The sequence below is a fragment of the Capricornis sumatraensis genome, chromosome 2 (genome assembly GCF_032405125.1).
Source record: "Capricornis sumatraensis isolate serow.1 chromosome 2, serow.2, whole genome shotgun sequence".
Lineage (NCBI taxonomy): Eukaryota > Metazoa > Chordata > Mammalia > Artiodactyla > Bovidae > Capricornis > Capricornis sumatraensis.
In genome coordinates this window covers 135,080,200-135,092,375 of record NC_091070.1, presented here as the reverse complement: position 1 = coordinate 135,092,375, position 12,176 = coordinate 135,080,200, and the positions used below count along the sequence as shown (strand labels likewise).

The 12,176-nt window shown below is 43.3% G+C and overlaps 2 protein-coding genes across 2 annotated transcripts in view; one reads left to right on the top strand and one right to left on the bottom strand.

The window, feature by feature from the left end:
* AMPD2 (adenosine monophosphate deaminase 2) overlaps positions 1 to 12,176 on the top strand; it is a 31,501-nt gene that overhangs the window by 1,895 nt on the left and 17,430 nt on the right. The window lies entirely within an intron of this gene.
* GNAT2 (G protein subunit alpha transducin 2) lies at positions 2,062 to 10,734 on the bottom strand. Its single transcript, XM_068966472.1, has 8 exons — positions 10,617 to 10,734; positions 8,881 to 8,923; positions 8,445 to 8,586; positions 7,341 to 7,498; positions 5,227 to 5,355; positions 4,866 to 4,995; positions 2,896 to 3,049; positions 2,062 to 2,252 (listed from the first exon to the last, which is right to left on the bottom strand). The coding sequence occupies exons 1-8, from the start codon at positions 10,732 to 10,734 to the stop codon at positions 2,062 to 2,064; spliced, it is 1,065 nt and encodes a 354-aa protein (XP_068822573.1).

Genomic DNA, 12,176 nt, shown 5'->3' with positions numbered 1-12,176 from the left:
TGCTAGTACTGTAGGGCAAGTTCTATATGAACATTAATAACCAAGGAGTCTGTGTTGGGCTTCTATAGTTTGTTTGACCTATAACCAATTCCTGCCTAGAGTCAAAGATCAAGGAAAAGGTAATTTAGAAAAGCAAACAATTTGGCGTGATTTGGGGGTAGGTGGGGTTACCCTACTTGAAGGTGGAATAAATGGGAAAAACTTCATTTGGGCCTTGAATAGCTAAGATCATAGCTGTAGCAAAATTCGTAACCTGGGGCTTCAGAACTCCAAAGATAAAACTGTTGTTGGTTCAGTATGTTGGTTTCCTTTGTAGATCTCTGAATTTTGTTTTATGCATTTTAAAGTATCCTGAGAAAGAGATCCATAGGCTTCATCAGACTGCTAGAGGGATTTATGATACCAAAAGGAAGGAAAAAGAAAAAAACACCTCGGAACCCCCTATAAGTTGAGTTAAAGCAAAGAGGTTAGTGAGCATTAGAGTGTGCCCTTTAGAACAGGCCCTGAACAGTGCTTGGATTCAAGAAATCTTGCCCAGATTTTTTTCCTTCGGTTTAAGTTTTTTAATCGGCAGTAGACAGTAGTTTTCCTTATTTCCCTGGTAATTTTCCCAAGTTGGTTTCTTTTCAAAGAATCAGAAAGACTATTAAATGAATCCAATTTTAACACCTGCAAATTTATTCTTCAGTGTATTTCAAGCTCATATGGCTTTCTAGTATCAATATTGCTAGTAGTAGCCTAAGTGTGAATGTGTTTTTCTGGCAAGGAGCAGATTTTCATTTTAATTGACACTTTCTTTTATATACTAAGTCTTAGATGCCAAGAGCTTTCCTCACTAGTAGTTGTAAATGCTAAATCTATACTTGACTTCACCACCTCCTGTCAAGATAAATACAAGCTTTGTTTCCCCTCAAAGGAGTTCAAGGGATAATTTAATTGTTGGCCTGTTTGGGGAGATGTTGTTTTCAGCCAGGCATCACATGGATCCAACTGCAAAGATTTTCAGCGCCTAAAGCGCTGCCTTTAGAAAATCAGCTGCCTTTTTTGTTCTGAAACATGTAGCAGTTGAAATGAGGATTTTAGGACTGCTCACTTGTTCTAAATTCTGTGACACAGAAGTAGCAGCAATACAGTCATTAATACTCTAGTGGGAGTGTGTTCTGTCCTCCAGGTTCATTTAGAAAGTGTCTTATATAGCTGAGAGAGTTACTTAGAGGGATAAGTATCCCTGTACTTACAGAGATATAGGGAACTAACACAGTCTGGCAGTTTGGGAGCAGAGGGATAATATGATTTAATGAAAATTGTTTTAGGGAACTCCCTGGTGGTCCAGTGGTTAGGACTCTGACCAGGGCCTGGGTTCAGTCGCTGGTTGGGGAACTAAGATCCTGCAAGGCAAGCCATGTGGCCAAAAAAACAGAAAAAAAAACAAACCTGGATGTGTGCCTTAGAGCTCGCAAACTCAAATCTCTCTGGTGATTCAGATCTCTTAGCTAAGGCACATAAAGGTCTTATAGTAAAAAAGGGTGGTGGGTTTATTGAAATTCTGTTTTTAACTAATTTAGGCTTTTTTGCAGATAGCAGGGAAGGTTTGCTTTTTTGTTTGGGATAATTCATCTAAACCTTGGTGTTGAATTTCATTAGTGGGAGCTTTAATTTGGGGTTTCTTTGTGTCACCACACAGTTTTTATGTGCCTTCCTTCAGTTATGTTTGTGATCATTAGAATAACCTTGTGAAGTAGTAGAGAAGTTACCTTCATTTTATAGATGAGGGACTCAAGGCTCAGACAAATGAAATATTTACATTTTTGCATCAGTAGTAAGTTGCAGAGCCAATAATGGATCCTGGGTCTTCTGATTTCCTGGTCTCGCATTCTTTAAACTGTGCTAGCTATCTCGCTTTTAAAAGAACAAATGAGACACAGTTGCAATCATACATACTCCATCTCCAAGGGAGAATGGATTCATTCTTCTTTTCATAATATATTGACCTTAATTTTCTGCTTAAAATTAATGAAATTCGGAGCCTGTTTATAGAACATACTTGAGGAATGGTGAGAACTAGAAGAGTCCGCAGTCCTTGAGATTTTCTTTGATGATAATATCTGTAACTGCATCAAATACAAATTTGACATTCTGTGTATCTGTAGCACAGGTCATGTGACTGTAGATTTCTTTGACATCTTTTCTCATGTTGAGGTCAAGGAATTGACTCTTGATATAATTTCCTGCATCCTCATAAGAGTTGTTCCCTGGTTTTCCAGAAAAATAGTGAAGAAGTGGGATAAATTAGGCCTTCTTAGTTGCTCACTTACTTTTTAAGTGACTGATTTGATCCTCAAAATGTGTTAGACAGTTGTGGTTGGGGGTTTAGTTTTGGAGGGTGGGTCCTCTCCTCTCTTGCACTCCAGTGTTTCACACTTAAGCAAAGGAATTGAGGAGAGGGCGTCTCTGTCTCTTTAGACACCTTTGATTTCTGGCAGGTATCATTTGAATAATCAGTGGCTCATCTGTATTTAATGTCTGCTCTATTCCAGAGATATCTGAATTTAAACCTCTAACTGAATACTCAAGTTTCTCAGGTTAGACATCCAAATATCTCTTGGACATCATAAAACTCATAAGACAATATTAAAGAGATAAGGGATCATCAACTCAGCAAAGCAAAGGAGTTACACTTACTACTCCACATGGGTTTGGGTGAACTCCGGGAGTTGGTGATGGACAGGGAGGCCTGGCATGCTGTGATTCATGGGGTCGCAAAGAGTTGGACACGACTGAGCGACTGAACTGAACTGAAAGACAAGTTCCTTAGAATAGGAACTTCTTGGTATAGGAAATGAGGCAATGCCTATCATTACTATGAAAGAATTGTCTCTAGCCTTTGACACTTACCATCATACTCTGGAAAGCAAATGCTGAGATGGACTTTCTTGATTTTTTCCTCAAAGAGATCCTTCTTGTTGAGAAAGAGGACAATGGAAGTGGCCGCAAAGAACTTGTGGTTACATATGCTGTTGAACAGGTGCAGTGACTCATGCATACGATTCTATTGAGAGGAAATCATCAGAAATATCAGATTGGGCTTTGGCATACCTGTTTGCTTCTTGTTGTTGCTCCCCTTGAAGAGACCTGTGTTCCAAATGTAAAAGGAAAGATAAGGAACAGCTTATCTCTGTTGAGTGTGGTAGAGTAGATCCAAAGAGATCTGACTTCCTTCTGATCTTTATATCAGCTGTATGATTTGGAGGAAATTAGTGAGCTTTTCTGAGTCTCTGTTTCCCTGTTTCATAGGATTATTATGATAGTTAAATGAGACCGTGTGTTTGTAGTGTCCATGATGGTGATGATGTTTAGTCACTAAGTCACGTCTGACTCTTTGCAACCCGATTGATTGTAGCCCTGCACGCTCCTCTGTCCATGGGATTTCCCAGGTAAGAATACTGGAGTGGGTTGCCATTTCCTTCGCTAAGTGTCCATAATAGTAGCTGGCATATAGGTGTACAATAAATGTTTTGGAAATCTTTGGCAGCCAGGGCACAGGTAAGGACTCTGATGTCCTTAAAGGCTGCTGATTCAGGGTTGAAACTGGGTGCCAGTTAACATGTGTCCATTTCCATCTCCAGGACGATTTTGATAGGTTTCTGTTAGACAGTCCTAGATCTCAGTTTGGGTAGGAACATAATAGGGATTATTTGGCCCTAGTGCCAAATGGTAAGGACTAAAAAAATTTCAGTGCCACACCACAAGCACTTCTGTCTTATTTCCTTTTCTGATTGCCACTTGGAATGAGTGAGAAGTAGTGCTATAATCTGCGGAGTCCAGAGGTTACCCAGTGCCCCCAAAGCAGCCTTTTTTTAGGGAGCAGGCCTTTAGGGTCTTGGAATGTGCTCTTAGCTGACTTGGGCTCAGTCTTTTCACCTGTAAAACAAATTTAATTTGTAACCGTTGCTCATTGCTAACACTCCTACAGAATCCTTTAAGACCTTGTAAACTTTAAGGTTAAGGACAGAAGAGTTCTTGGAAAATGAATGGCTCTGTAAGACATTTTCGCTAGAGGATATTCAGAGTGCTGAAATGTGAACCTGAGGCACTAAGGAGAAGGCAGAAGAACTGGAGCAGGGGGTCGGAGGACAGGAGCTTTGTATTCTGGCAGTTAACTGTGGGCCTCCATTTGTGGAGCAGATGTTTATGTGAATTTCGGGCTTTCCATGCCTTTGACATCCTCTGTCTAAAACTCGGATGCTACCTGGATGGGCTGACAGTATCCTACAGAGCTTCTGTCTTGTAAAACTCTATAGGCTCAAGAGAACCACCCTCAGGTAGTTCTCCAGCTGCCAATTTAAGTGGCATGTGAGAAACCTGGTTTGCCAGTCTCACTGTAGTTCTGTTGACACTTGAGTATATATTTAGGCTTCAAGTGAGTTTACTAGTTCAACCCTTCTATCAAGTTGCATAAAGATGCACATCATTCATTGTTCTGCTCTGTCATTTTCATCTCCTTTACTTCCAGAGGCAGCCTGGGAGAGTACTAAGTAACTCTTTTGCTTTGCTAAGTTAATGATCACTTATCTCTGTAATACTCAGTTTCTTTGATGAACTTTTTGATGTCCCAAGTAGTACTTGGATGTCTCATCTGAGACCAAGCTCTCAGTAAATCTGGAGCTCTAAAGTGCTAACCTAGAACCTGCAGAAGAAGAAGTATTTCTAGAATTATTTGCCTGAGACATTGATTGCTAGAAGACTGCTCGACTATTAGTGTTAGCAGAGATCACCCAGGTTGGGCCATTGGAGTGACACAAAGCTTAGAGGAAGGGTCATGGGGGATCTGTTTATCAAAGCTGCTCGGTGCAGAAGTCACTCACCACTTCGTCATCTTCCACCAGCACCATATCATAGGCACTGAGGGCTGCACAGAAAATGATGCAGGTGACTCCCTCAAAGCAGTGGATCCACTTCTTTCTCTCTGATCTCTGCCCTCCCACATCAAACATCCTGAGAGAAAAAACACCTGTTCTTAAACGTATACCCAGCGTATGACCCACATGCACTTGGTGTTTACCCCAGAGAGGTGGCCATCTTGGGGCCAGTTAGCAGTAAGATGGGAAGTGGAGAGGAAGGGGGGGGAAGTAGTAGTAGTCACACTGGGCTTTAGTGAAGGCCAAGAAGCATTCCTACGCCCCCTTTTGGGGTATCTGACGTGTTCCGAGGGAACAATGTACTCACCTGAAGTTTAAGTCCTTGACAGAAAACTTAGTCTCAATGATGCCTGTGGTTTTGACTCTGGATCGTAGCACATCTTGCTCATTAGGGAGGTAGTCAGGGGCTGTAATTCGGTCTAATTGATTCAGGTAGCTGGAGAAAAAGGATTGTCAATTTAATTGATATTAAATTTTCCACAGCTGAAGTCAAGAAGGGTGAAGGGTGTTACCCAAAGGCATATAACTGTAATATGGTGATAGAGCCAGCATGAGAATCTGTATTGTTAAATCTAGGAGTGTTTACTTCAAACCCTCTTCATATATCCTTACAAAAGGAAGATACGTTGTCAGATAACTTCTCCTCATGTTTCATCTGACTACAAAGTTTTCTAGACTCTTGAATGAGACTTGGTGGTTTAAATCAAGGGTCCCCAACCTCTGGAATCTAATGCCTGATGATCTGAGGTGGAGCTGGTGTAATAATTATAGAAATAAAGTACACAATAAATGTAATGTACTTGAATCATCCTGAAACCATCTCTCCCCCCGTACCCTGGGTCCATGGAAAAATTATCTTCCATGAAACTGGTCCTTGGGAGCTGCTGGTTTAAATGGGTGTCAAAAGTTCTATCAGGAAGCAGGAGTAGATTAAAAGGGATTTCAGAAACATATGAGACATGAACCAGTGCAATGCATAGACATTGTATATCAAGTTGAAGGGAAAACATTTGCGATAACTGAAGAAAGTTGAATGAACATTGACTTGGATATTTGATGACATTAAGGACTTAATAAATATTTAGGTGTGATAATGATGTGACTTTTTTTTTAGGAGTATGTTTTTAGAGATACATAATGAAATTTTAGGATGAAATGGTATATCTGAGTTTACTTCTAAGTAATCCAGTGGGGAATGGATATAAAATGAAATAAGTCGGCATCAGTTGGTGACTGCTGAAGCCAAGTGATTGATTGTATTCTTTCGTATATGTTTGACAGTTACCATTAAAAGTTTAAAAAAAAAAAGGCAGATATGAAGTGAGATGACAGAAAAAAGAAAAGTAAAGGACTTTTTTTTAATATATGGCAGGGCTTTTTACATTTAAGTTCTCATTTAACCTCATAAACCTTCAGGTTTCTTATCCCATTTTACAGATGAAGGAAAGATCCAGAAAAGTTAAATAACTGGTCCAGGACAAGAGGCATTGTGGGTGTATTATAAAAAACCTTCAACTCTGTGGTCAGATAGACGTAGATTTAAATCCTAGCCTCTGCCATTTATCTGTGTGACTTTGGGTAAGTTAATTTATTTCTCTGAACCTCAGTTTTTTCCTCTATAAATGGGACTGATAAAAACTACTGTCTACCATGAAGACATATTGTGCAGATTAAATGAGATGTACCTAATGCACTGAGCAGTGTCTAGGCCTGAGTGAGGGCTGCAGGGACAGTAAATGATAACTTTATTATTAGACCAGGTGATAGAACAGTGGCTAAATCCGGGTCTTTTTGATGCTGAAGCTTATGCCTGTCTGTGAGACCGTGCTGTCTGAGTAGGATTGATACTCTGTCTACCTTATATTTTGGAAAGCAGCTTTGCAAAGTTGGTGCTCTCTAACCCCTGACCTTTGGTTTGCCGTGGCAGTTTGGGTCCTTTGGCACCTTGACATAGGATACTAGGGGTGAAGGAGAGTTCAGGTTAGTGACTTAGGTAGAGCTTGTGTTGCACTGAAAGGGCCATCATGAATCATGCCTCCTAAAGGAGTATGTGGCAGAACTGTAGGGCTGTATTAGTATTCATGATTCTGAAAGAAGAGGCTCTGTGTTTGACTTAAGACGGGGACTGAGGGCTGTTAACAGAGCATCTCTGTTTTGGATTTTGAGTCTTCAGCTTTGTAGGCTGCAGTGGACCAATGTTAGAGCAGTAAATACAGAGTGAAGGGAACTGGGGCAGAGGTCTCAAAGGCATTAAATTCAGAGCATAGTCAAACACTGTTCAAAGCCTAACGAGACAGGTAGGTATACAGGCTGAATTCAGCCCTTAGTTCTCCATTTTTCAGGGCCAGAAAATTTCAACTGGCTGAGATTTCTCCCAGAATGTTGCTGACACCTCACCCCACCCTGCCCCTAGAGTCTTACTAAGATGCTGAGTCATTGAGCTGGTACTCTGCAGCTCTGTCAAAGCAGGCTTGCACCCCACCATCCTTCCACAACTTCCGGATAACCTCCACTAGCTCAGGAGGCATGGTGCCCTCTTCAATGGAGTCAGCCAGATTGTTGAGCTGTCGCCCATCATCCTGGAAGGCAGAAACCAGGATCAGAATTACATGGGAGTAATGACTTTCCAGGAGGCTTTTGGGAATTCTGAAAGGAAAGCATTTTGCATTCTGTCAAAGCCTCAGGTGGAGGCGGTGTTTGACAAAGATTCTAAGTAAACAAACTGATTACTTTCTGAGAGTGCTTCTGCGGTGTGGACCGTGACAGTACACCCAGCCCTGGGATGTCTGGTGGATAGCAGAGATCCCAGGGGCTTCCTCTGAGGTGTTTTCATCTTCCAACCTTAGTCCGAATGTGAGGGTCCTGCCAGGAAATGTGGGTCCTCTTCTACAGGGAGATTGGTTTAAAGACCAGACTGGCCATGAATTGGACAAGATGGTGAACAGGAGCTCACCCTCCTTGTTTCTTCAATGATTCAAATCTAGGAAAAGGATAATACTGGAACTAGGGATTTAGCTTACGAAAGTTCCACACTCAAGGCACGGAACCTGAGGGGAGCAGTTTACATGGTAAAATAAGACAAAAAGGCAGAGGAAGCTGAGAGCAGATTTTTTAATGAACACTTACTAAGGTAAGAACTGCATGCTTTGCTAGGACTGAAGTAAAGATTTGAAGCTCAGCAAATGAGCTTCTCCAGTGGCTCAGATGGTAAAGAATCTGCCTGCCAATGCAGGAAACTGAGGTTCGATCCCTGGGTTGGGAAGATCTGGAGAAGGGAATGGCAACCCAATACAGTATTCTTGCCTGGAAAATCCCATGGAGAGAGAACCCTGGTGGGCTATAGTCCATGGGGTTGCAAAGAGTTGGTCACGACTGAGGGACTAACACTTTGACGTTTTTCGAGTGGGATTTTTGTGACATGAACCTTTTCCTGATGCATGTTTCCTCATAGCTTATTGGCCACTGGTTTGTTTCTTCTCCCCAGCCTTTCCTTTCACTCTTAACCATATACCATTAACCACGTACCACACAGCTCGCTTCAGCATAGTCAATGCCCAGTGTGGGCATGGCCCGGATGATAGCCAAGATGGATTGCAGCACATTGCCATAGATGATGGCCTTGTACTCCAGGCATTCTTCCGGCGAATAGCCATCCTGATGAATGATCCTGCAAGGAGAAGACACCCAGGCATTAGTTGGACCTGAATAACCAGACCTAAGGGATTGTGAATCGGGGAGGATTTAAAGGATTATAAGAACCCAATCTCTCTCTATTCATACTGCTGTCCCAGAGTGGAGAGTGAGGGACATGGGGCATGAATAAGGGACATTGGGAATAAGGTCCTTTATATTCTTTATATGTGGGTTCCTAAAGGGTAACGAGCCCTTTATCCTCAGCCTCTACTGACTCCACTGACTTCTTCACCCTACCTCAGTCCTGTGGGGCTTTGTTCCTACTCACTTCATCTGTTTGACGATAGTGCTCTTTCCTGACTCCCCAGCACCTGCAGGGAGAAATGCTTATGCTTCAGACTTCCACCAGTTCTCCCCAACCCTCCAGTGGTGGCCTGTGAGAAGTCTAAGCCACTCCTCACTTGGGAGCCTTTTTAGGGGAGAACATACAGGGATGCCTACTACCTCCATGTGTTACAGCCTTGAGCTAAGGCCATTTGATCTGGAATTGGAGGAGAGTTTCTTAGCGTCTGCGTTGTTGACATTTTGAGTGGATGAGTTTTCTGTGGAGGGCTGTCCCGTGCCCCCACCAATACCCACTAGAGCCCAGTAGCATTCCACTCTTGCAGTTGTAACCACCAGAGATGCTCTCGACATTTCCAGATGTCTTGCGGTAGGGGGGCAGGTGTGCAAAACCTTGTTGAGAACCACTGATAGATTCAGGGAAATTCCTTCAACACAGTTCTCCTCTGCCTGTTTTTACTCAGGAGTGATCTTGGAGCAGGATTGTGGAGAACTCAATCACTTCACTGAAACACTTTATTATCTTGCTATTTCCCTTACTGATTAAAATGTTCTTATATCCTCATTCATACTTCACTCTCCCTCCATCAAAAACTTGCATACCCTTCAACCCATTCCCCCAGTCTATACTATCCCTGGTGCCTTAATACCCGCCCTGCCCCCACCCCCATCCCCACTCCACCACTTATCCTGTGCTTGGTTCCTCTAAGCTTCTTATCCTGAATGTAGAAGAAAGCTGCTTAGGCTTAAAAGCTCGCTCAGTGGCCTTGCCGTCTCTTTTCCCTTGGTAGCCTCCTGGGCTCCTTGAGTCTGCTTAGAGAGGTGTGCTTTTCTCTGTGTCCTTAGAGCTGTGCCACAGATCAGCTGAGGAAAAGGAGGTGCCTTAGCTTGGGGCTGTAGTTCCCAGGCACCTCATGGGCTTGGAGACCCAGCCAACCAGTCTTATGCTATAAAGATCTTAGCTGCTCCAGCTTGCCTACCTCTGTACTACCACTGGGGTTTTTTCTAGGCCAGGTTTCCCAAACTCTATTGTCTTAGTTCTGTTTACAGCCATGATCAGTTTCTAACTGACTGAGGTGCTTTTCTTTTTTCAGCACAAACCTGTGATCTGCTTAGGAGCTCATCAAGCTGATGAGCCTCCCATCTGGCAGGGGCTTTAGAGGCAGCCACTGACTAGAAAGCCAGGAAAGGACTTCTGTAAAGACTCCATTCCTTCCCACTCAGGGCTCCCCACTTCTAACGTTTTTAAAGATTTCTTTTTTTACTGAAAGCAAGGAGAAGGAACTGGTAAAAATCATATTCCTGAGTCTAGATGACACTGACTATATGGTAGGACTTCTCTATCCTCTTGAGTTCATTGACTCAGAGTTCTCTGACTGCAGACTTGGTTAAGTGTCTTTGAGCCCAGAGTTCATGGTAAGTTGCTAAGCTGTTAGGTGTTAGGTTTGGTAGATTTGGAGATGGATGGGTCCCCCCTGGCTCTTGCACTGTTCCTGGTTCAAGGAAGAGCAAAATGATTCCAGAGTAACTTTGGTAGAACATCTTGGGGTAGCTGTGCTCAGCCCTAGAGCTCCTGATCCCCTGGCCTGAGACTGCATGGGGGAAGGACAAATAACCTTCCATCCCTCCTCCCCACATGGCAGGCTAGAACCCACCTACCATCCAGGATAAGCGGGAAGGGGCAGTACCTTCTCCTCTGGCTCATCGTCCCATCTCGCTCACCCAGCAATAGCAGCTTGACGGTCTTGGCTTCCTTGTCAGCATCCTCCTGCAGCTTCTTTTCTAGCTCTTTGGACCTCTTGGCCAGTTCTTTGTCCTCGGCACTGGCTCCACTCCCCATCTTTCATCCGTCTCCTCCTCGGCGGCTTCCTTCAGCCCTTAAGATTCTCCTCCAGGGTTTCCTATCTGAGAGATGGGAAGATAAGGAAAAATAAATTGGGATTGAGTATCAGTTTCTTAGTCCTAAAAAGCCAGTCTGTAGGGAGCTGGGTGAAAGAGCAGGTGCTATGTTCTTGCACCCTGCCTGTCTTGCCTGAGACTCTATCCCAGCCGCAGACCTACTTAAGTCTAGGGATTGTAGCCTTTATATCTAGCAGTGTGATGGGCTAAACCAATTAAGAGCTCAGTATGACAAAGGGCAAAGACTCAAGTGTTTCTGTAACTAGGGAAATGATGTGCTGGATTCTGACACAGGAGGTTAGGATGCAGATACTGGAACTCTGGAGTAAGATAATGGTTGGCTTCATACTTTGGAGGGGCTGATCTCCTAAAAGGCTCTTCCAGATACACTTGCATACAGCTAGAGATTAGAGGTGCAGAGGAAGCTCTCCCCATGTTGTGACTCCAGAGTTCATGGTTTCAAGGCATCAAAGCACTGCTCCCATCATAGCAGGCCGGTTCCTGGCAAGGAATCTTTGTTTAGGGTTTGCCCTTTTTTGGGCAGCTCCCTCCAGCTCCTCCAGTGACTGCTGCACTAGGAAGCTATTAGCGTTCCTTTATGTTGGCTTGTCTCTTTTTACATCTTCCTGTTATTACCACTTCATCACTTCGTTATCATCGGTTTTACAAATGGGTTTCCCCAGACCTAATTCCTCCCCTTGGAGGTCAGGTACCAAATCTGATTCATCTTTGGATCCTTCAGATCTTGTGGTTTATTCGTGGATCCTCTGTGATGGTTTGACGGATGAAAGAAGGAAGGAAAATGAGTATGCGGTAGAGAGAACGGGGATGGTGGTGGTTTAGCCGCTAAGTTGTGTCTGACTTGTGACCTCATGGACTGTAGCCTGACAGGGTCCTCTGTCCTTTGGATTCTCTAGGCAAGAATATTGGAGTGGGTTGCCATTTCCTTCTCCAGGGGCTCTTCCCAACCCAGGAATCGAACCAGGGTCTCCTGCATTGCAGGCAGATTCTTTACCAACTGAACTATGAGGGAAGCAAGTTTACTTAAATGAGTTGCTGTGGGAGCTCCTCAGAGGGACATACTGTAGAATATCGCTACCCAAAGTATGCAAGGCCCCGCACACATCACCTGGGAGCTTCTTAGAAATGCAGAATCTTAGGGCTTAGCGCAGACCTTCCAATTCAGAACTTGAATTTTAACAGGATCACAGGTGACTAAGGATACTAAAGATTGGAAAGCTCTGCCCTCGGTAGTACTAGAGAACTGTTTTTTCCCCCTCAGACTGGCTAAATCATAAGAATTACCTGAGATGTTTGTTTCTGTATTTCATCAAATCTTAGATGGCACTGATTGGAAGATCATTCTGATTTCAAAGATGTTAA